At 37.3% G+C, this 24,751-nt stretch overlaps 1 protein-coding gene across 1 annotated transcript in view; it reads left to right on the forward strand.

Moving 5' to 3' along the window:
- LONP2 (lon peptidase 2, peroxisomal) overlaps window positions 1–24,751 on the forward strand; it is a 95,539-nt gene that overhangs the window by 13,720 nt on the left and 57,068 nt on the right. Inside the window, exons 5-8 of the mRNA XM_059905868.1 lie at window positions 1,071–1,234; window positions 4,154–4,248; window positions 8,853–9,111; window positions 17,770–17,911. Coding sequence (XP_059761851.1) covers window positions 1,071–1,234; window positions 4,154–4,248; window positions 8,853–9,111; window positions 17,770–17,911 — 660 coding nt within the window. The remainder of the gene's footprint in view (window positions 1–1,070; window positions 1,235–4,153; window positions 4,249–8,852; window positions 9,112–17,769; window positions 17,912–24,751) is intronic.

A 24,751-nucleotide genomic window follows, 5' to 3' on the forward strand; every position in this document is an offset into this window, starting at 1 on the left:
ATTTTGTCTCAGCAATGAAATAATTGATGTGCTTTAAAAAAAATCTCACTTAAATATTTTATTTTTAGTTTTTCATACTTTAAAATATTTTATTAATTTTGTCTGCTAATGACTTACATAAGGATAAAAGTATGTATTTAATATTTCTGTTTTTATAAAATTACTTTTTTTTTTTACTGTTTTATGTTTTTAACTTTATATATTTGAATGTATTAAATAGGTAATGTCATAGGTTAAAAAATAAATTCTGAGACATTTAAATTAAATACCAGTATACCATTTTGCTCCAGTAATGGCTAGGGTTGATTCATGATAATAATGAGTTGAGAATTTCAAAAGAGCAGATAGTTTTAAAATATGATAGAGAGTCATGGAGAAAGAACTTAAGTAAGACCATTTGACCTGGCAAAGGAGAATGTTGTTGGATTTCAAAGAACAATTTCAGCACAATGAAGACAAAAGCCAAAGTACAAAGTACAAATTACTAAGTAATTGGTAAGAAGGGGGAAGTGGTGGTTAAAGCCTCTTGTTGGAAAAGCAGACCATCACAAGGGATGTAAATAATGTATAGTTAACTGGAAGGGTAAGGTAAGATAAAATATTTTGAAAGGAGGAAGACTTTTCTATGTGTTGATGACAAACAGAATAGAAGCAATGGTGGAAAGATTAAAGATGTTAGAGAGAAACTTTTCAGTGTAGGGGGAAAAATGGAATTTATTCAGTTGCCAAATGGTAAGTAGTCATAAGTTTATCAAGAAAATAGTGGCTGCAGTAGTAGCTCAAGAAAAGACAATTCTTAGATGTTTTAATTATTTCTAGTAGCCAGTTCCTTGAATTTTTTTTTTTGTCTCATGCTGGTAGTGTTAGCATATATGGAAGAATCATGTCCACCTTATCTTGGTCTGCTTTTTAAATCCTGCTCCCTCCATATGTGCATGTGCATCCTACTTTTTCTGAACTTTAGTTCCTAAAGATTTAGACTCTAGCCATAAAAATGTGTATGTCTAGCTCGATACTTCGTTTCCAGTTTATTTTCACATGTGGTTTTACTTCTGTACTTTATGCTTTAGATTATAGCAATACGCCCTATTAGGAGGATTACACACATCCCAGGTACTTTAGAAGATGAGGATGAGGATGAAGACAATGATGACATTGTCATGCTAGAGAAAAAAATACGAACATCCAGTATGCCAGACCAGGCCCACAAAGTCTGTGTCAAAGAGATAAAAAGGTAAATTGTAGAAGCTGTTCATTCACTAGTATTTTCATTTTGCTTATTAACGTTAAAAATTGTTGCTCATGGAAATGAATCTGCTACTTTGCGTTACAAAGCTGAGTCATTTGTTTCATATTCTTTGATCTTTCTCCTTTTCTTATATTTAGTATAGTCATGGACCACTCTATTCATCTTACCTTTCCATTGTCAACTCTTATCTCTTATATTTCTTATCTTTATGGCTTTCCTAATTCTCGGTTTATAGCTGTGATCTGTGGAGTGCTTTTTCCTCTTCATTGCTCCACTGGAATCTGATTCTCAAAATGTTCTTAATACTCCTGAATCAATACCACTTTCACTAGTCTTTTCCTCAAATGCTTAGTATAAATGATACAACTCTTCCACCTACTGTATGCTATCAAACACGATCACTATTGCAACTGCCTTTTCATAGTCTCTTTTTTTTTAATAGATCTTTATTAGAGTATAATTGCTTCACAACACTGTGTTAGTTTCTGTTGTACAACAAGTGAATCAGCCATATGCATGCATATGTCCCCATATCCCCTCCCTCTTGAGCCTCCCTCCCATCCTCCCTATCCCACCCCTCTAGGTCATCGCAAAGCACTGAGCTGATCTCCCTGTGCTATGCTGCTGCTTCCCACTAGCTAACTATTTTACGTTCGGTAGTGTATATATGTCGATGCTACTCTCACTTCACCCCAGGTTCCCTCTCCCACCCTGTGTCCTCAAGTCCATTCTCTATGTCTACCTCTTTATTCCTGCCCTGCAACTAGGTTCATCAGTACCATTTTTTTTTTTTTTTTTAGATTTCATATATATGCATTAGCATAAGGTATTTGTTTTTCTCTTTCTGACTTACTTCACTCTGTATGATAGACGCTAGGTCCATCCACCTCACTACAAATAACTCAATTTTATTGTGTCTTTTTATGGCTGAGTAATATTCCATTGTATATATGTGCCACATCTTCTTTATCCATTCATCTGTTGATGGACATTTAGGTTGGTTCCATGTCCTGGCTATTGTAAATAGTGCTGCAGTGAACATTGTGGTACGTGTGTCTTTTTGAGTTATGGTTTTCTCAGGGTACATGCCCAGTAGTGGGATTGCTGGGTCATATGGTAGTTCTATTTTTAGTTTTTTAAGGAACCTCCATACTGTTTTCCATAGTGGCTGTATCAATTTACATTCCCACCAACAGTGCAGAAGGGTTCCCTTTTCACCACACCCTTTCCAGCATTTATTGTTTCTAGATTTTTTGATGATGGCCATTCTGACTGGTGTGAGGTGACACCTCATTGTAGTTTTGATTTGCATTTCTCTAATAATTAGTGATGTTGAGCATCTTTTCATGTGCCTCTTGGCCATCTGTGTCTTCTTTGGTAAAATGTCTATTTAGGTCTTCCGCCCATTTTTTAACTGGATTGTTTGTTATTTTGATATTAAGCTCCATGAGCTGTTTGTAGATTTTGGAGATTAATCCTTTGTTTCATTTGGAATTATTTTCTCCCATTCTGAGGGTTGTCTTTTTGTCTTGTTTATGGTTTCCTTTGCTGTGCAAAAGCTTTTAAGTTTATGTTACATTTGTTTATTTCTGTTTTTATTTCTGTTACTCTAGGAGCTGGGTCAAAAAAGATCTTGCTGTGGTTTATGTCAGAGTGTTTTTCTTATGTTTTCCTCTAAGAGTTTTATAGTGTCTGGTCTTACGTTTAAGTCTTTAATCCATTTGGAGTATATTTTTGTGTATGGTGTTAGGTAGTGTTCCTTTTCACAGTCTTAAGACCATATTTTGGGCTTCCCTAGTGGCGCAGTGGTTAAGAATTCGCCTGCCAGTGCAGGGGACACAGGTTTGAGCCCTGGTCTGGGAAGATCCCACATGCCGCGGAGCAACTAAGCCCGTGCACCACAACTACTGAACCTGTGCTCTAGAGCCTGCGAGCCACAACTACTGAAGCCCACGCGCCTAGAGCCTGTGCTCCGCAACAAGAGAAGCCACCACAGTGAGAAGCCCACCCACCACAGTGAGAAGCCCTCACACCACACCACAACAAAGAGTAGCCCCGGCTTGCCACAGCTAGAGAAAGCCCACGCGCAGCAATGAAGGCTCAACGCAGCCAAAAAAAAGACCATGTTTTGCTTAGAAATAATGTTTATTCAGTTACTGTTTTCTTCTTTAGATTATAAACTCTAGAGGGTAGGGACTGTCACTTTCTCTTTGTACAAGATAAAGTACAGGAGAACCTTGATGACAGGATAAGGTACATGGATTGATTACATTTTCTGGATAATCTCAGGGTTAAATAGAAAACCAATTTTTCCTTTCCATACTTGTAACGTTGTAACTATATTGTATTTTCTTTTATGAGTGAGTTGTAATCAACCTAACTGAATGCTCAGTAACTGAAGATTTGACTTCTGAGGTTCACAGTTAAGAATATAAATGTTGTTGAGGCATATTTTATATTGACTCTGACATTAGTTAATAAATGCAGAACATCTGTTGTGTGCAGAACACCTTATTACGCACTGCATATATTATGGAAGTTGCAGTTTTTTATTATCTGGTGAGCTGACTTCATCTCTGATACAAAACAATATGTAATTATTGTATTAGGCACTTAAGTAAATCAGTGAGGAAGTGTGACTTAGACCCTCCCTGTGAGATACTGATACTGATAAGGCCATATTTCAAGGATAGAATCAGATATAATGTTCCCCACCAGTTTGCAAGTATCTGTTTAAAACAAAATAATCATTTTATTAACTAGATTTTTAAAACCTTTTTCAAATTTGTTTAGCCAAAAATGCATGATATATCTGACCATGAAAGGGAGATATACTTGGTTTTTCTGTTTTACAGAATTTTTCTATGTTCTTGAACAGGTTTGCTATGTATTCTTTCCACACAGGCTCAAAAAAATGCCTCAGTCGATGCCAGAATATGCTCTGACTAGAAATTATTTAGAACTTATGGTGGAACTTCCCTGGAACAAAAGTACAACTGGTGAGCAAACAAAATAACACCTTTTTTTGCAGCCTAATTGTCACTCAGGAAGCTCAAGCAAATTCTGTTGAAATACTCCCCATTGGTTATCTTCCTGTTATAGTAGTTCATGATGTAAACTATTTAGAGACTAAACTTGTGCCATCTAGGTTTTAGGATGAAAAGGAAAAGAAGGTGCTTCATGCAAGTACCTTTCGCCTAATTTTGGAGGAAGTAAGATTTTCTGTAATTGGTGAAATATGTGTTTCTCAATACCAATAGTTAGACAATAAACTTTTATATTTATGTGCTCTTTGTCAGGAACATAGGAAAACAAAACAGTTTTGAGGTAGTCGGCAATAAGTGCCAACTCAGTACTAGAGACAGTAAATCTTTTATGTTTTCTAAAGGAAATAATTACATATAAAGACAGGATAACAGTGGAACAGTTTTACCATTTGGAAGTTTGTTTTTCTTCCACTAGAACTTATTTAAAGAGTTTCAATTCTTTTTCTCTCTCTATCCTTCAGTAGAACTTTTCTACCTATCAGGAGCATTTTATACCAGTTTTCTTATGTCTTTGTTATGTATTTTCTCTTGGGGTAAGAAATATACTCAGTCGTCTTTCAGAATCTTCAGAATCATTTTATTTGCATTTATGTCTGTTATTGGACACTCTTCTGTCAAGTTTACATACAAGGTTTGTTGAGTTCAGCAGGGGGTTGATTGCCTGAACTACTTTTGGCATAGGAATAGCTATATGGTTGACTTTTGAAAATTGAACAGATATATTATCCTGGCTAATAAAACTCTTACATTTAAAACAGTGCTAGAAATTTTGAAGCATTAGCCCTAAAACGCACATTTATGCCCCACATGAGGTATGATATACATACTAGATTTCAGGATGTTGAATTTTTAACATTAAAAAATACTTTTCTAAAAAAATACTTTCCGGTTAATCTACAGAGGACCATGCATGCTCTCTGGTATTGAGCATTCAAAAAAATTATTTTTATCTCAAAGAGGGCCCAGAATGAAGCATATTTGTGTTAAATTAACTATGCTGGGGCAGTGTTAAGGTTAAAACAACCCTATTTTAATTAGTTTTTTTTGATAGGCTCACTTAACACATTAATGTGTGTGGCTAAAATTTTATATAAATGGAATGATATAGTATGTGCCACCCCCTTTTTTTTTGGTTCTTTCACTCAGCATAATTATTTAAAGCTCATCCATGTTACTGCATATATCAGTAATTGGTTTATCCATTTACCTGTTGTTGGACCTGTGGGTTGTTCCTAGGTTTTTGGCAACTGTATATAAAGCTGCTACGGACTATGTTGGTACATTTATTTCTTAATTTATTTCATGTTTACATTCATGACAGAATATTGCCTTCTAGTTGATGGTGTTTTACCAAACTGAAGCTGAATTTCTTGGTTTAATTCTTAATTCAAAATTTTCTAGGAATGCCGTAGTAAGATGAATGCAAGGGAGCATGCATTCCCATTGAATTAGCCCCTAGTTGTCACTTGGTCAGTTTGAGTTCTGATGTCTCTCTGGATCTAGCTGGGCTGTTAGGAAATACATTTTGGTTCAGATAGTCTTCGGTTAACTCCTTACTCTCCAGTGCCTGCTTTTAAGTGAAGTGGTCCTATTCTGTGAGATTTGGAGAGGGTCCTGCTCCCTGTTAGTTTAGACCTGGGAAAGAAAGTTACATTTAAACTTTACATGTTTAACTGCTCTGATTTCATTTCATCTGCGTGAAATGAAACATCTTCCATTTTGGTGTGTGTTTGATGGGTATTTGTTTGTGGCACTGATGGAGTGGTGGTAATTTCCAAACCCTGTTATTTTCTCCTTTGACAGTAGGGCTAGTGCACAATGTGAAGCAGCATATCTAGGTAACTTGGTAACACCAAGGGTCTTGTTTTGAAATTTTGGTGTTCTTTTGGTAATGTTTTTCTGTGCTTCAGGATTTATTTTAACTAACGACTTAAGAGAAATGCAGGGTGTATGTAGTATAATGGCCTGAGAATATTAAAATTGCCGGTTTTATTATTTGCTATTAGTAGCCCAGTAAATCGCTCTTGGCTTCCTCCCCTCCCCACTTGTCCTATTTGTAAAGTGAAATTAATTAGTAACTAGGAATTTTTGTCAGGTTCATACAATGTAATTGTGGAGAGTTGAGGGCAAAATGTTTATTTGAATGCAGAGTGCTAGCTCCCATTCTTCACTGAAATAACCAAGAAAATATGAAAACAAGGCAAAGCTTTTTTTTTTTTCTTTACAACTCAGAGAGTTTCTGCTGGATGTGGTCAGCATTAGAGATACATAGCACTCATGTACCCATCACGAAAACACTTCTCATTGTTCATCATTTCAGTGGAGAACTGAAGATGGGTAAATTGTGGTATAGAAGTAGTCATGTTGAGCTTCTAAACCAGTACTATATAGACTTAGGTCTAAATAGTTATGAGTAAGATCATAAAACTGTGAAAATGTCTTTCATAATTCTTGAAAAGGGAAGCTTACCTAAGTAGAGATTATCAAAAGCAGAAAGGAAAACAGAGAGGAACGAGTTGGAGGAAATAAGTTTGTTGATTTTCCATCTTGAATGGAGGGAGCCAGTAGATACCATTTCAATCTTCTAATTGTAAATAGAGAAATACATGTTCATGTAAGTTTTAAATTTTTTATGTTTAACCACAAGTGTTATTCATAATAGGAAACATACATTCTGAATCATTAAAAAGAATATTCAGAAAAGATGCATCCTGTATAGAAAAGATATACAACAATACGTAACATGGAAATTATCTTTCCTTAAAAGTTTGAAAGAACTTTTAAACTTGTCTTTACGTGGCATATTAGAAGAAATTCCTTCACTGTTTTCATTTTTTTCTAAAGTACATAGAATTCTATTCTTAGTTTACTAAATGTTAATTAGGAATGGATGTTGCATACAACAAGTGCCTTTTTAGGTACAAAATGACATTTTGATAGAAAGTGTTTCTCCTTGGACATGATGATGTAATAAATATGTTGATAACTGAATATTGAACCATCTTTGCATAACTAAAATAAATCCCACTGGGACTTAGTAGATTACTCTTTGAATAGATTTGATTTACAAGCATTTTAATATTTAGAGCTATGCAAAATGGAATTGGTCTGAAGTGGTTTTTTTTTATTTACTATGGTAGGTTGTAGTGTCAGGGTTAGCATCATGAAACAGGAAACTTTCTATATTTCATTTATTCATATATTCATTGGTTGGCTTCTGAAGCCAGGAAAGGGAAAGAAATTTTATTCTTCCCTTTCCAAATCACTCAGCCAAGACTGACTAAAATGAATAGTACTATAATTAAATTACATACATTACTGCTTACCTGGGTTTTTATAGACTAGCTTGGGAACCAAACTACCATTTAAGGCATTTTTTTTTTTTCTTGTAGGAAAAGTGTATAACAGTTTCCAAATAACTGATTGAAAGAGTGGACTTGTGTGTGTTTTTCTCTCTTCCATTTTCTTCCTTCACTGTCAGTACTGTGGCTGTGGATTATCCTCTAGCTGCCACCCAGCTGATGAATTCCTTTTGGCTTCCATGACCTAGTGTTTAATCTGTGATTATTTCAGAGCCTGAAGCATATCAGTAAACCTAATGAAAGCTTGGCTCTAGAAACAGGGCCTAATTCATAACATTTCTGGTGAGACTTGAATGGATAGAACTTAGGCAGTTCTTTATGTCTTAATTTTTTTTTTTTGACCCAGCCCTTCTGTTTTAGAAGATGAGCTGAAGGAAATAATTACAGATATATGTGGAGATTTAGTTACAAGGATGCACAGTGAAGCATGCTTTATAACTGTAAAGATTTATGGATAACCTAAATGCTCAGCAATAGGGAATTAGTTAAATGAGTGTGGATCATTAAATAATGGAATAATATGTACCCACTAAACTGTTACTGAACAATACATTTGACACTGAAAGACGTCTGTAATATGTTAAGTGAAAAAACATTTTACAAAACTTGAAGACCCGTATAATCTTAGTTTGAAAAATAGGTATGTAAGCGTGTGTGCACGCATACACACACACACACCCACACCCACACACACACACCCACACACACAGAATCTGGAATAATACGTACTGAAGTGAAGGTAGTGATGTTCTCTAGGGGAGAAATGAAATTATGGGTGACTATTTCCTTCTTTTTTTATTAGTGTCATAGGGTTTTCTGGAATGAGCATATATAACTAATTGTAGTAAGAAAAAAACACTTAAAAAAAAAAGAACAAATGCCAGCACAAATAAAATATGTAGAAATTATGTCTCCATAGAAATAATGTGTATCTAGAAAATCATTCCAAATGAAATGAGTATTAACTCCTTGAGTTTTTAATTATGTAGTGTCTACTATTTCTGTAAGTACTAAATCTTTTTAAGCGGGAAAACCAAGTCCGGGTCTCCCTGAAGACTCATTTAGAAGAAACCAAGCCTGTTCTTGTCACATCTTTTTTCAAAAAACTATTTTGACTCTTAACCAGCCTGGAAAGGAGTTGTCCCATTGAAAAATTCCACATGCTCAGATTGTTTCTGTTGGGTTGCTTGACAGACCGTCTGGATATTCGAGCAGCTCGGATTCTTCTGGATAATGACCATTATGCCATGGAAAAATTGAAGAAAAGAGTGCTGGAATACTTGGCTGTCAGACAGCTGAAAAACAACCTGAAGGGCCCCATTCTGTGCTTTGTCGGCCCTCCTGGCGTTGGTAAAACAAGCGTGGGAAGATCAGTGGCCAAGACTCTGGGCCGAGAGTTCCACAGGATCGCACTTGGAGGCGTGTGTGATCAGTCTGACATTCGAGGACATAGGTAGAGTACTTCTCTCGATTTAATCTCTGATTTCCTTCCTTTTCATTTGTCTAGAGCCCCCCCCCCCACCAAAAGCCAAGGCATAAGGTATATCTTTTTCTTAAAGGGCTCTTTGTGTTACCTTGAATGGAAAGGACATTTATGGTACTTACCTGCTAGCCAAAGACTCTACCGTCAAGGTATACCCAAACTAACCTTGATGTCTGTGTGACGGTGGACGGGGGTGGGGGTCTGTGCCTCAGCTTTCCTGGAATCTCATTTGAATGCAATTATAAATTAGTTATAATTAAATATTATATTTTTACATTTATTTTGGCCCAATAGCATTTCATAAATAATGACTCATAACTTTTAGAGTTTAAGGAATAAGTGCAATAGCAGGCAAGTAGGAGGAGGTAAGAAATCTTTGATGACAAATTTATTATGTTTGCATTTTAAACTTTCTTTCAAGGAGGCTGGTTTACAGTGTGAGTATGAATAATAAGGAGAAAAGATAATTAAGGCTTTGCATTTTTGACACCCTTTCTATAAAAATACATTAAACTGTAAGAACTGTGTCTCTGATTAATCTGACATTATTAGAATGAGATTTGCATGTTACGTTCATTGTTTTGTTCTCGGTGGCTCATATCGGAAGATGCTTTGGGAAAGCATGAACCTCTGTTTCATAGTTGCAAGTTGTGAGAAAACATTCCTATAGCTTATGTGTTAAGGAACATTTTAAAATGTAGAAATTATGAGCTGCTTACAAGAATATGACGTTGTATACCTGAGACTAATATAATGTAATATGTCAATTATATCTCAGTTAAAACAATTTTTTTAAAGGAAGGCATGTAGCTTTAAGTAGAAAGTAATTAAACTGAATATAAAACTTCTAACCTCAAGATCATAAACTCGATCTTAAAGTTGTAAAAGCATTGCAGATTATAAATGGGGGCTTTGGCAGGCATGCCAGTGCAAGCAGTGGACAGCTGCCAGTGGCCAAGGGTAATTTAAATGCATATTTACAGTTTGGTGAATATGGATTAAACTTGGATTGTGGGGAAAAGAAAAGAATACGATGCTTTTATAACATCTTATTTTCCATTTGCCTTATTCATGGGATCCTTAGGCAGGGATGGGAAACGATTTCAGAAACTTTTTCATGAAAAATGGTTCTTTTTATTCTCTTTTATTTGCTTATTTACAATTCTTACGCATTGAAGAAAAAGCATCCCAAGATTTTAGTAAATAAGCAATGAGGACTGCAAATTAGGTCAGGGAATTGATTTGGGTCAGTCTTTCTGGCAATTCAAATCATGTTTTTGTTGCCTAGACTTTCTTATTCTCACATGTGCCACTAGAGGCTGTAGTTTGCTTTTGTAAAGAAATTGGCATCATGGACCAATCCTGGAGAAGCTAGATCTAGGGCCTAAATCTTCTGATTTATGCTACAGAGCTTTAGGGAGGTGTTCTCCATGCAAGAGACTTGATTCCTGCACTCAGAGTTGTCTTAGTTTATTTCTTCCTTTTATTATCTGTGGCACAGTATTGTGTGATATTTGATGGAATTTAGAGAGTGAGTTTGTGGAGTTACTGTCATGTGAAATTAATGTCATGGGCACATGACATGTAGGTATTTGTCCTTATTTCTTCCTACATTGGTATTGATTATTCAGTAAGGCTTGGAGAGTGCTTAGTGCCCAGCACACACTGAGCGTTCAATAAAAATTAGCTTTCATTATTATTTTATTTCTCAATTCTCAGGAGGACAAGTTTAGATTTATAAGCTTCAATATGACTTTTTATAAAATTCAGTCTGATTCTTAAATTGTACCTAAAATATCCTGTTTTGGGCATTATTATTTAATTTATGTGGCAGAATTGTAGAAAATATATTTTTATGATGCCTGCTGGTAGGCAGTATATAATGTCATAATCCCCACCACTTCTTATGAGCATTGTTGGGTTTAAACAGATCTCTGTTTTAAATTTTTACTGAAACTGATAGACCTAAAATTTGTTCTCTTTTTTTCAAGTGAGTAGTATCCTTTCGTGTGTGTGACTATTGTTAAGAGGATTGAACCTAAAGAAAATGAGAATTTATTTTCTTTATGAGTCTTTTGTGAAAGGAGCTTGTGTATTTGCCTAAAATATGTGTAAATATAAGCTTTTTAGAAATGTGTGGTGCGAATTGAGGTTATGATTGTTGCCAAATAAAAGGTTTGTGGGTTTGTCTATGACTCATTCTACTAAGCCTGATTTTTGATACACCTTGCTGGTAAGCATGTACTCACTAGCCATCCCTGTACCAGATGTTTCACTAAACACTATAGCCATCTGCCCTTGTGCTACTGGGGAGTTATTACCCAGCTACGCATTAAATTATCAAAGCCTGGTGAAAATTTCTGTTTGAAAACCTGTTTGGAAGCAGGTGGAGTGTGGGGTGTGGTGGTTAAGGGGAGGGGGTTGAGAGCAGAGTATGCGCTTGTGTCAGAGTTGCGGGTTGGAGGAGGTGATAGGAGGGGAGAGAACAGTAGAGGATTATAGCACAGCCACGGGGTGGAGTGTGTGGGCATTTGGGAACACCCAGGTCTTGGCATTTAAGTACCGGTCACATGCTCACAAGTAGAGTTCATGTAGAGTTTTGTTTTTCCGCAGCCTATGAGTAGGCACCACTGTTCTGCGGCCTTAAAATAGCCAAGGAAAAACAGAGCTGCATTCTGTTATCTGTCTTCCTTGCTCATTCTCTTGATTCTGTCACTCACTTTCCCCATTTTCCCACGCATGGAGCTCCAGCCTTTTGGTAGAAGTACCTGTTTATGTGGAGGAAGGTGCTAATAAGTTAGGAATTTATTTTAAAAACAACCTAAGATGTGCCTTTTAGAGTTAAAATGATAATGAGGTGAAAAAGATGGGGAAGAAAAAAAAAAGACTTGGTTTACATTTAAATCTTAAACTGGGAAAATACAGTGATCTGACTAAATATTGGCCCATTGTTTTGGTTCATATTATTTTGAGTGGATTAGAGGAAGAATAGTCATGTTTATGCTCCATATTAGCTAATGCATTTTTTTCAATTTAACATTTCTCATTATCTCCATTGGGATTTTTCTCTCTACTTTTATAAGCCATAGAATCTCTGTTCCCATCTATCAGTTTTTACGACTTACATTTTTATATTTAAATATTATATTTAAATAATTTAAATCAGTTCATAGATATTAAGTATAAAGTGACTTCTTTTAGGATGAAGTTTTATGAAATCATGTTTCTATAACGATCTTTTTTCATTAGCTGTTCCTCAGTGAAATATACTACTGTTGCGATGTTTCTCAAGTTATTGTTGAGAGTAGCTGGAGGTCACTGACCAGCTATTTGTTCAGATGATAAAGTTCTATCATTGTAAGGAATCCTTGGCTCAATTCTTAAACAAGATGAGAAGAAAAATGAACTTTTCTTTCCACATTGATAAATTTTCATGTGTAACCTGAAATAATGATGTTTTAAATAAATTTGCTGTTTCATTATTAGTGTCTACAAGGGAAAAATACCTGAAGCAGCAAGCCTTTAAAATATTCTTAGCATGGTATGCCAGACATGTTACGGTTTGCTCACTAGCCTCCTTTATAACCTATATTTGTATGCAGCTCTTCTTCGCCTCCGAAAAACTTTCAGGTTATCTTGAGGCCCCAGCCCAAGGCTTCCTCCATTAAGATAAGTGCAGTCAGTGACGATCGTACTCTCCTCTGAACTGACTACTTACTGTCTATTGTGCTCTTCAGTGATCAAATAATACAGGCGTCTGGCATTTCTAATATATTCTTACAGAGGTGAAACATAGATATATTAAAAGTAGGAGCTCTGTAGGGTAGGCGTTTTCACATATCTTATACTCTTCTGTATCAGTCTGTGCTGCCAAGCACAGTGCCAAACGTGGTAAGTGCTCTCTAAGTGCTGCGTGAGTTCAAGTAGGATTAAACCATGTTGGAAGTCATGCAGTTCTTTAGATGAGCACATCCATGCAAATGATTTAGGAATGACTGCTGTAAGAACAATTTGATTTATTTAGATATGCTATATTAAAGACTATTTTTAGTTCCTTAAAGACTGTTTTTCTTTTTTAAAAAGAAATCATTAGGATCTCTTTTAGGTTTATTACTTTTTCCAACTTGAGAGATATATATATATATACACCCTTGGTAGAAAATTAGAAAAATAAAAGGAAAAAAATCCTCATGTTTTTCTACCATACAAAGGTAATCACCTTTAACATTTTATTTCCTGCCCAACTTTTCATTGGGCAGCTTTTGCCATTTTTTTTAAAGCAACAGAATTATCCTACCCTTTCCACTTAACATTATAACAAACTTTTTATATTACAAATTGTTTGTAAATATCACTTGAATAGTTTGTGTTATAGCCCATAAGAACTCCTTAATTGGATAGGCATGAAAATATTGATGGTAAATGCCTGCTTTTCTCCCTGTCTACATACTGGAAAAGAGGTGAGTAAAACATCCCTTATTCCTGACATTTATCCTGATATCCTTGGCAGTGACAGAATGACCAGCTTCTTGGATTACGTTAGATTTGAATATATCTAGGGATGATGCAGAGTAGTAAAATAGTTGATTACCATGGAGCTGTAAATAGATGATATTGTAATTTTGTGTAGTTGTTTTTTGAAGTATAACACAGACTACTTTTTGGAAAATTAAAAACGCTGACCTTGTATATTAAACTTTTGAACTGTGTAGACACTTTTGTTTTTGTGTATCTTATACACTAGTTGAATTGTCCTGATAAACCTGTGAACTGCCTGTAATAATTATACCTATGAATCCATACATTTTTTAGTTCACTTGTATACTTCAAGAAAAACTCCTAGGTAATTATGTATTCAAGCTGAATAATAAGTAATTAAAATGATACATTCTTTGCAAACTTTCCTATATTGTGCTATATTGCTTTCTAGATGTTGTATCACAAGGAAGAACATAGAAAAGATAGTATTTTGCCCTCAAAAAAGTTATAGTTTGTAAAAGAATACTAGTTTCATTTATTTCCTACTTAATGTAGTTTCTCAGGATATTTTGGTATGCTAATTTGGTTTTTAAAATGTTTGTGTTTGTTTAGTGATGTTGAAAGAGAACATTTTCATTTGTGTGTTGCTACATTTTTCACCATCTGATTCATATTCCAAAGGTTTATTCAAAGTTTATTCTGTAACTTCAGTTAGTGAATTGCCTGTTATGCATACCTTGTGGCAAAAGACAAGCACATTATAGATTTTTTCAGTAGCTTACAGGCTCTGATAATAGTTGTCTTGGTTTGACGTCTAGACTAGTGGTACACATTTGAGGATGTCACCTGTGATTAAGGAACTCTAGGGGCATTGAGCACACTTGGTGCTGTTGTAACTGAGCAAAGGGCTTGTGTGCTCACAGCACAGAAAGCCAAACCCTGACAGTGGGTTTGTAGCAAAGGAAGGGTTTATTGCAGGGCACCAAGCAAACGCTTGGGAGACAAACCCCAGATCCAATTCCAGTTGATCTTTGAGGGGTTTTTTAAAAGGCAAAGAACAAAAAGGCTGGGGTTAATTATCATCTTGTGGCATTTCTTAATCATAGTTTCAGGAGTCAGGATGTCTCTGGTTTACAGTTCTCTGGCCAGGTAGTCCGTGGCTCATCTTGCCCTGGAGAAATAACCTGAGTTTGTATGTTAATGATAAGATCTATAACAGTGATTTTAGTACATTAACAATGTTATTGGCAACAGCAATTTCAGTCATCTGACTCTGGTTGACCAGTGTTGGCAGGATTGAGGTCAGAGGGGATAAGAAAAGGAGTAAAGTTTTGGATAGAGAGATTAATCATGAACTCGGTAAGAGAACTTGGTTTGGGGGGCTTGGTTTCACTATGAAAAGACATTTATAAGAGTTGCTTCTGGAACTTACCTGGTGGCGCAGTGGTTAAGAATCTGTCTGTCAATGCATGGGACATGGGTTCGAGCCCTGGTCCGGGAAGATCCCACATGCTGCGGAGCAACTAAGCCCGTGCGCCACAACTACTGAGCCTGCACTCTAGAGCCCGCGAGCCACAACTACTGAGCCTGTGCTCTAGAGCCCACGTGCCACAACTACTGAAGCCCGTGCGCCTAGAGCCCATGCTCGGCAACAAGAGAACCCATTGCAATGAGAAGCCCACGCGCCGCAACGCCGCGCGCGCAGCAACGAAGATCCAACGCAGCCAAAAAATATATATATATAATTTTAAAAAAAGAAAAAAATTAAAAAAAAAAAAAAGAGTTGCTTCCATGAGACAGAGATTGAAATGGGACCCAAATTTAGGTGTACTGATTTCTGCTTTTGTATTTTTTCTAGGAAATTCGAAGTTGACTTTAAGTGGCTATTACTAATAACAATTACAATTAACATCTTTTGAAAGCTTACCATGTGCCAGGCACTGTGCTTTGTGCTTTACGTATTATGTTCTCTCGTGATCTCATATAATCCATCAGGTTGGCACTGTTATTATCCCCATTTTAGCAGATGAGGAAACTGAGGCTTGGGTCATGTTATTTATGCAAAGCAGTACTCAGAGACTTATATGACCTTAACAGTGGTGATAGAAAGATACTTTGGGTGCTATCATTGTTGATCTGTTGTCCTTAAACAAATAGGAGAAACAAACTGTTGTTTGGGGAACAATCTTACAACTCTGTATGCAGCATCTAATCTGTATTTAGACCCACTTTCTGTCATCAGAATGCTCACTGGCTCTTTAGAGGAGGCCATATGCTTGATACCCATGGATAAAACCTAGGTTGTAAGTATGAATCAGGCAAATTGTAGGGCCAGTAAATGTTGCAGGCATTACATTATTGGAAAAATCACTTTGTGAGGGGTGGTCAGGAAAAGTTTGGTAGAATTTCTGGGATTTACCTAGGTGGGGAGAGTATTAAGGGCAGGAAGGCACCATATTAACACAGGTAAAAAAGCTTAAGGGCTATTAATAGGACCTTGATTGTGGATGAAGCAAGAGCATAAGGGCAGCAAGTTAGGAAAGCTGGTGGGGACTGGATTGTGAAGAGCCTTGAATTCCAGACAAAGGAATTTGGACCTTATTCTCTAGGTTCTGGGAAGCAGTAGAAAGTTTAGGAGGAGTTGTTTGTATACTGTGACTAGTACCTAGATTTCCGCTTCTTCTTTAGAAGGGGCAGCTGCCTAGAATATTATTTTCTCTCCATGACTTTAGGTCTAGAATTGTCAGTACCTCTTTTTGAAATCTGCCTATCAAAAGCAGTAAGGAAAAAGAAATTAATGCGCAAGAAATGACCCTTAGAGGCTTTGAGATTTTTTTGTTTTGTTTTTAATTTCCCTTCCCTACTTATTCACAGAAGGCTGACAAATCTGTAAGTTCTCTAGAGAGAGAATTTCAGAGAATTTATTAATCGTGAGTCTTGTCGTTCCTATATCCTGTTCTGAAATCTTTAAATGTGCTAACTCCTTATTATAACCGGACAGTGTTTACTGTATCTGGTTCCAGGGCCTTGGTCACTCCCCCAGATGAAAGGCATTCCCACGATATTTTTAAGGCTTTCTTGTCTTTTCAAAGGTCACTATTTACTCTGTCCTACTTTATACCAGTCATGTGGCAGAACTGCTCCGTGAGCTGGCTTTGTGCAGATCATGATACGGCCACTGTTCCACTTGCCCTTGGTTTGTTTCTTGCAGGCATTCACCCTTTTATGCCTCTTCACAGACAGCATTTGATTTGCTCATGGCTTAGGCAGCAAGGTTGTAACTAAAATTAGTAAACTGCTGCTTAAAATAAAGTTTTGCTGGCTTTGTAAAAAAGGCACTTTTTTCAGTTTGACAAGCATATTTTTATTTCATGTCACGTACATTTGTCAGCTATGTAGATGATTCTTGTTCAGATATGTTAAAGCAGCCTCTAACATTTGAATGCATGACATAATGTCTGGCTGAGCTTGGTTATGCCAATCAGTGTATATAGGGTGAACACAGTTTTATTCAAAAGGCCAGAATTAATGGAATTTTGATATAAATACTGTTGGCCCCAGATCCTCTTACTACAGTGAATAACAAATTATTCCCTCTGAAAATGAAAAAGTTGGAATTTTTCTTTCTTTTTTTGGGGAGAGGCCTACATTTTGAGTGGTCCTTTGAACCAGTTCTGATTTCCTTTATGAAGATGGCGGTGATGTTTTAGCCAGCTCTGGGTCAGCCATTTCGGTCTGTAAGCAGGTAGTTATGTTGGGGTTTGGTAAGTGCCAGGGAGGTGCCCAGAAAAACTGTGAAAAATGTGGGAATTAAATTCATAGGGCTCTTTGGATGTTTTAGAATCTCAAAGAGTAAGAATCATAACTATGTGATTTAAGTGTAATTTTTTTCAGTTTCACTAAGTGGCAAAAATTAGATACAGTGCTTCTAATATCATGGGTAATTTACAGCCAGAATTCAATAGAAAATAAGATAAGAATTGAATCTAGTAACTCTTTGATGTATCACAGGGCTTTTAAAATTGACAGTATCTCTTTGCTATAGTCCTGTGATAACTAAATGACTGTTTCCCAGTCCAGAGTTTTGATTTCTAAGTGATAACTGCTCTGCCATCTCCCTGTTGCTAATCTACTGCTCACCTTCTGCAGGCGCACCTATGTTGGCAGCATGCCTGGCCGGATAATCAATGGCTTGAAGACTGTCGGGGTGAACAATCCAGTGTTCCTGTTAGATGAGGTGGACAAACTAGGAAAAAGTCTACAGGGTGATCCTGCAGCAGCTCTGCTTGAGGTAAGATTTAGAAAATTCCCTGTCTGTAATCACACTGGAAGAGTATGGGTGAGAGTAGATAATCATATTTAGGGAACATATACGTTGATGTGGGTTTAGCCATGGGAAAAACACTTTGATACAAACTAAAATCTGAAGCCATTTGATATTTAAATTAAAATGTCATAGAGATTTTCTTTTTTCTTTTTCTAATAATTCCCCTCGTTTCTTTCTTTGTTTTTATCAAATAGTTTAATAAAAATTTTATGCATACTTATTGTTTAGAGACCAGTTGTTCTATAAGATTGTTACAAAAAACAGCAAGTAAGTCTCTTCCCTGGGGTTCCTTATTTCCTCTTCTGCACTTTGATCCTCTGACTTTTAGTTGATTAGTCCATTTTCTAGAGATCATGGCTGTATTGCTTTCTTGATTTTAGAGTTTTGGGCATTATAGATTCCTATCTATAGGAGATGATTTTGCTTGCTTGCTTCCTTCTGCCCCTACTGTATTATTTTTATATCCCCAATCTCCCAATATAAATTTTATCCTGATTTTGTTAAGTCATTGTTGAGTATTTACACTATTATAGTTATATGAGGGCTTTTCACAGCTGAGCCATGTGGTGAACTATGATCACTTTTCTTTTTCTGTCCTTTTTGTTTTTCTGTGTTTTTAAAAATGTTTTTAGAGTTAATAATCATCTTGTTTCTTTTGTTCACTTTCACCAACTGTCTAATTTTCATTGGGAGACTTCCAGACACTTTGTGTTTTATTGGTTTTGTCTTCTCTAAGCCTCTAACCTGAACTGGTTGTTCCCACACTAGGCACAGAGCTGTGGTCCGAGGATCTCCCTTCACCTCCCCCCACATTGCGTTTCCTGTTTTCCATATTCCATGTCTTCCTCTTTCTTGGTTTATTCTCTCATTGTCCTGGTGTTAGTCTCCCAGTAGCTTCCTGAGAAAGCTTGCATGTAAACGTTCTTCAGCTTTGCATATCTGAAAATGTCTTTATGTTTCTCTCAAACTTGATTGGTAGTTTGACTGGGTATAGAATTCCAGGTGGAAATAATTTTCCTGCAAAATTTTAAAGACATTTCTCCGTTCTTTTCCAGTTTTCAGTGTTGCTATTGATGAGACTAAGCTGTTGTGGGCCTGTCTTTTGTGACTTGTTTTACTCTCTGAAAACTTTTCAGATCTCCTGTTTATCCCAGTGTTCTGAAAATTTACAATGATCTGCCGTGGCATGGGTCTCTTTCCATTTTTGCTGATGCTCTGAAGGTTCTTTGTATTGGAAAATCCTCTCCGTTTATTTCTGTAAAATTTTATTGAATCCTTTTGTTGATGATTTCTTCTCCATTTTTGGGGAACTCCTATTAATTTGATGTTAGATCTTTAATTTTCTTATCTCTCCTATTACTCATCTTTTTAATTTTTTGTTCTACTTTCTGTGAAGAGTTCCTCAGCTCTATCTTTTAATCCTTCTATGAGTTTGTCATTTCAAAGAACCCCTTTTTTTTAACTTCTCTGCATGTTCTTTTTATACTGCCTTGCTCTTGTTACATAGTTGTAAAATGTCCTTTTGTCTCTGTGAGAAAAATACTAATAGATTAAAAAAAATTTTTTTTTCCTTCCTTTGCTCCAAAGCTGCATTTATCTATTCGTTATATATTTTTTCTGGTCTCTTTTATATTAGAGTCTTTCATTAGATGTCTGGCAGTTTTTGTGTGTTCATATTTAATAGTGAGGCATGAAAAAGCTGATTGGAAGCTATGAGCATATGAGAGGGGGCTTATTGATTACAATTTTCACAGTAGGGTCATCTGACTAATATATTTCATTGAGGAACCTTCTGTGTCAATAACTTTAGGTCTTTCTGTTGAGGCTGGTCAGATTTCTCAGAGAAGACTCTTTAAGTCTCTTGGCTTGAGAGTGAAGGCCTGGCTGCCAACATTCTAGGAACCAAGCATTCAGCATCCTGGGTGTATGCATTCACCTGAACTGTTGTTTTCAGTATAGTATGTACTCTACTCAGCTGTGCCCACTGTCACCTGCACAGGGAACCACTGCTTTATGTTCTTAAGAAAATCCCAGTACTTTGCTGGTATAGGGGAAGGGATCTGGTGTGCCTGACTGCTTCATAAATTTACTTTAACCAGTCCTCCTTATTTTGCCACCTCTGCCTCCACTCTTCACCCTGGTTTAAGTAAAATATTATTAATATTCAAACTGATTTGTAAAACCGAGGGAAAACTTGCTTTGTAAAAAGGTTTTTTTCTTGTTTATTTCCTTGCTTTGAGTTCCCTCTAGCTTCCTGTTTTTCTGTTTTTGTAATCTTCTTAGAACAGGATGGACTGGGGCCTGTGTCTTATGAGCAGGGAGACCATACATTCTCTTTTGCATGGGACAGTCCCAGTTTATGCCTAATTATTAATTGTACTCTCTTTTAGTCTTAGAAGTGGGTCCTCTTTGGACAATAAACAGTACAGTTACCCTACTTTAAAAGCCCCAGGGCTTGGAGATAAGAGTTTGATTTGGTTTGGTTTTGCTTGTTTTTATTTGAAGACAGTTCTCTTCTGGCTCAGTAACTGGTTTACTAATCAGTACTCTGAATGATAAAATAGTGAACATTATTTAAGATTTTAGTGGTTTCTTAGTTGTTAACTTTAGACTTGCAGTTTAATTGGGGCACTTTTCAGATAATCTGACAGATTCTCCCGTTAGACACTTACTGTTACCCTGTTGAAAAGAACTTAAGAGTAATTCCCTGATAGTTAGATTTCCCAACAGACTATCTGTAGGAGTCCTGAAACAAGTCCACCAAAGACAGCTTCACAAGTAGTAGGAGAAGATGATTAAGCCCCCTGTATGTTTGTTTGACTGTATATTTCAAATGTTCACCTAGTGCTTTGTGGTGATTCAGTAATATTTGTTGAATTGAATTGATCTTTGATAACAAGCAGCTGATACATTGATATTTTCTTACCTGCCGTAGAACTTGGTATTCACTCTTTTGGCAATTTCCAAACTAAAAGTACAAAAGCCTCAAATGATACCTCAAAGTAAATGCCACCCTGGGCCACATGCTTATCTCTGATGTTTAGTGACGAATAGCATCAGTTCTTATAGACTGTGGTATCTGTGAAGCAAGATGTAGATTTGCAAGAACCGAGTGTCTTGGTCCCTGACATCCTCCTTCTCCCCACCTGCCCAAATCCTGGGTAAAAACCTCTCATACCTCACAGGTTATTGAAGCAAATAAGAATATATGTAAAAGCACTCTGTAAACTGTAAAGCACTCTACAGATAATATTTTAATTTAATATCCACTGACATTTCTTTTGTGTCTGTTTTGAAAGCCACTTCAAATTTTCCAATACCAGTAGATCCCCCTGAATGAAAAAAAAGAATAAATTCAATTACTCAACACCTTGTATTTAAAGTAGAATATTACTGAGAGTCTGGAATATTCAAGAGCATGTGTTTTTTATCTTTCCATATAGAAAACCTACTTTTTCAAAATTGACGTTTAGACATTATTTATAAAATTTACTCATACAAGATTATTTTTATTTTACAGCTAATTTGTATTAAGAGAATATGTACTGGATATGAAGAACATAATAGTAGATATAGAGTGGTTACTCTGAATAAATTAAAAAATAAACTTGTTCTGCCTGTAGATTCTTCTTGCCTTCATATTACTCATGAAGAATCTGCTGATTTCCTTGAGCTTCCATGGAATTGTTGCTTATATAAAATAGAATGTATTTCCAGCATAGAATGTATTTTCAGCATACTGTTTTCAGCATAGAAATATTTACTTAAAATTTAGATGCCTCTTGAAAATTTATTGGAAGAATATAAAACTAGATCTAACTACTTGATAAACAAATGTTGGTAGTAGAATTCAGGCAAGTCTGTTGTTGAATAGTGTTAAAATATTAGATCAAGGAAAGTCCTTTTATGTAATTATTAGACTCAAAATTATGGAAGTCTTATCAGCTAGATTATTATCATATTTATAATTAATGCAAGATTCAGACTGTTCGTTAAATATAAGTGCATTTCTGAAATACACTTTTGTGTGAGTGGGCAAATAAAATACATGGATACTATACCAAATTTTCTATATAGGCAATAATATTACAGTTCTAATATTAGAACTGCACCACCAGGGAAGTCCAAACTTCTTTCTTTAAAACTGAAGTTGTTGGAGACTTCCCTGGTGACGCAGTGGTTGGGAATCCACCTGCCAATGCAGGGGACACGAGTTCAAGCCCTGGTCTGGGAAGATCCCACATGGCTTGGAGCAGCTAAGCCTGTGTGCCACAGCTACTGAGCCTGCGCTCTAGAGATCACGAGCCACAACTACTGAGCCCATGCACCACAACTACTGAAACCTACATGCCTAGAGCCTGTGCTCCGCAACAAGAGAAGCCACCGCGATGAGAAGCCCGTGCACTGCAACAAAGAGTAGCCCCCGCTCACGGCAACTACAGAAAGCACACATGCAGCAATGAAGACCCAATGCAGCCATAAATAAATAAATAAATAAATAAATAAAATTTATTAAACGAAAAAAAACAACTGAAGTTCTTAATTAGAATTAGATCCAGTTGAGACCTTCAAGATGGCGGAGGAGTAAGGTGTGGAGTTCATCTTCCTCCCCACAAATACATCGGAAATACATCTACATGTGGAGCAACTCCTACAGAACACTTAATGAACGCTGGCAGAAGACCTCAGACTTCCCAAAAGGCAAGAAACTCCCCACGTACCTGGGTAGGGCAAAAGAAAAAAGAAAAAACAGAGGCAAAAGAATAGGGACAGGACCTGCACCTCTGGGAGGGAGCTGTGAAGGAGGAAAAGTTTCCACACACTAGGAAGCCCCTTCACTGGTGGAGATGGGGGGTGGAGGCGGGGAAGCTTCGGAGCCACGGAGGAGAGCGCAGCAACAGTGCTGCAGAGAGCAAAGCGAAGAGATTTCCACACAGAAGATCAGTGCCGACTGGCACTCACCAGCTCGAGAGGCTTGTCTGCTCACCCACTGTGGGGGCTGGGGGCTGGGAGCTGAGGCTCAGGCCTCGGAGGTCAGATCCCAGGGAGAGGACTGGGGTTGGCTGCGTGAACACAGGCTGAAGGGGGCTAGTGCGCCACAGCTAGCCGGGAGGGAGTCCGGGAAAAAATCTGGAACTGCCTAAGAGGCAAGAGAACATTGTTTCAGGGTGCGTGAGGAGAGGGGATTCAGAGCACCGCCTAAATGAGCTCCAGAGATGGGCGTGAGCCACGGCTATCAGTGCAGACACCAGAGACAGGCATGAGATGCTAAGGCTGCTGCTGCAGCCACCAAGAAGCCTGTGTGCAAACACAGGTCACTATCCACACCTCCCCTCCCGGGAGCCTGTGCAGCCCACCACGCCAGGGTCCCGTGATCCAGGGACAACTTCCCCAGGCGAACACACGGCACGCCTCAGGCTGTTGCAACATCGCACTGGCCTCTGCCACTGCAGGCTCGCCCCGCATTCCCTACCCCTCCCTCCCCCCGGCCTGAGTGGACCAGAACCCCCGAATCAGCTGCTACTGTAACCCTGTCCTCTCTGAGCGAAGAACAGACACCCTCAGGCGACCTACACACAGAGGCGGGGCCAAATCCAAAACTGAACCCCAAGAGCTGTGCAAACAAGAGAAAGGGAAATCTCTCCCAGCAGCCTCAGGAGCAGCAGATTAAATCTCCACAATCAACTTGATGTACCCAGCATTTGTGGAATACCTGAATAGACCACAAATCATCCCAAAATTGAGGCGGTGGACTTTGGAGCAGCTGTAGACTTGTGGTTTGCTTTCTGCATCTAATTTGTTTTTGGTCTCATATTTATCTTAGTATTTAGAGTTTAGTATCATTGGTAGATTTGTTTATTGATTTGGTTGCTCTCTTCTTTTTTTTTAATATATATAGATATATATATATATTTCCCTTTTCTCTTTTTGTGAGTGTGTATGTGTATGCTGCTTTGTGTGATTTTGTCTGTATAGCTTTGCTTTTACCATTTGTCCTAGGGTTCTGTCTTTTTTTTTTTTTAGTATAGTTTTTAGCGCTTGTTATCATTGGTGGATTTGTTTTTGGGTTGGGTTTGGTTGCTCTCTTCTTTCTTTCTTTTTTTAATTACTTTTAAATTATTAATAATTTATTTTTTATTTTTTATTTTAAAAACTTTATTTTATTGTATTTTTTTCTTTCTTTCTTTCTTTTTTTCTCCCTTTTCTTCTGAGCCATGTGGCTGACAGGGTCTTCATGCTCTGGCCGGGTGTCAGGCCTGTGCTTCTGAGGTGGGAGAGCTGAGTTCAGGACATTGGTCCACCAGAGACCTCCCAGCTCTATGTAATATCAAATGGTGAAAGCTCTCCCAGAGATCTCCATCTCAACGCTAAGACCCAGCTCCACTCAACGACCAGCAAGCTCCAGTGCTGGACACCCTATGCCAAACAACTAGCAAGACAGGAACACAGCCCCACCCATTAGCAGAGAGGCTGCCTAAAATCATAAGGCCACAGACACCCCAAAACACACCAGCGGACGCGGTCCTGCCCACCAGAAAGACAAGATACAGCCTCATCCACAAGAACACAGACACCAGTTCCCTCCACCAGGAAGCCTACACAACCCACTGAACCAACCTTAGCCACTGGGGGCAGACACCAAAAACAACAGGAACCACGAACCTGCAGACTGCGAAAAGGAGATCCCAAACACAGTAAGTTAAGCAAAATGAGAAGAAAGAGAAACACACAGCAGATGAAGGAGCAAGGTAAAAACCCACTAGACCAAGCAAACTAGAACAAAAAACAGAACTAGAACTAAAA

This window comes from Balaenoptera ricei, chromosome 19, assembly GCF_028023285.1.
Source record: "Balaenoptera ricei isolate mBalRic1 chromosome 19, mBalRic1.hap2, whole genome shotgun sequence".
NCBI lineage: Eukaryota > Metazoa > Chordata > Mammalia > Artiodactyla > Balaenopteridae > Balaenoptera > Balaenoptera ricei.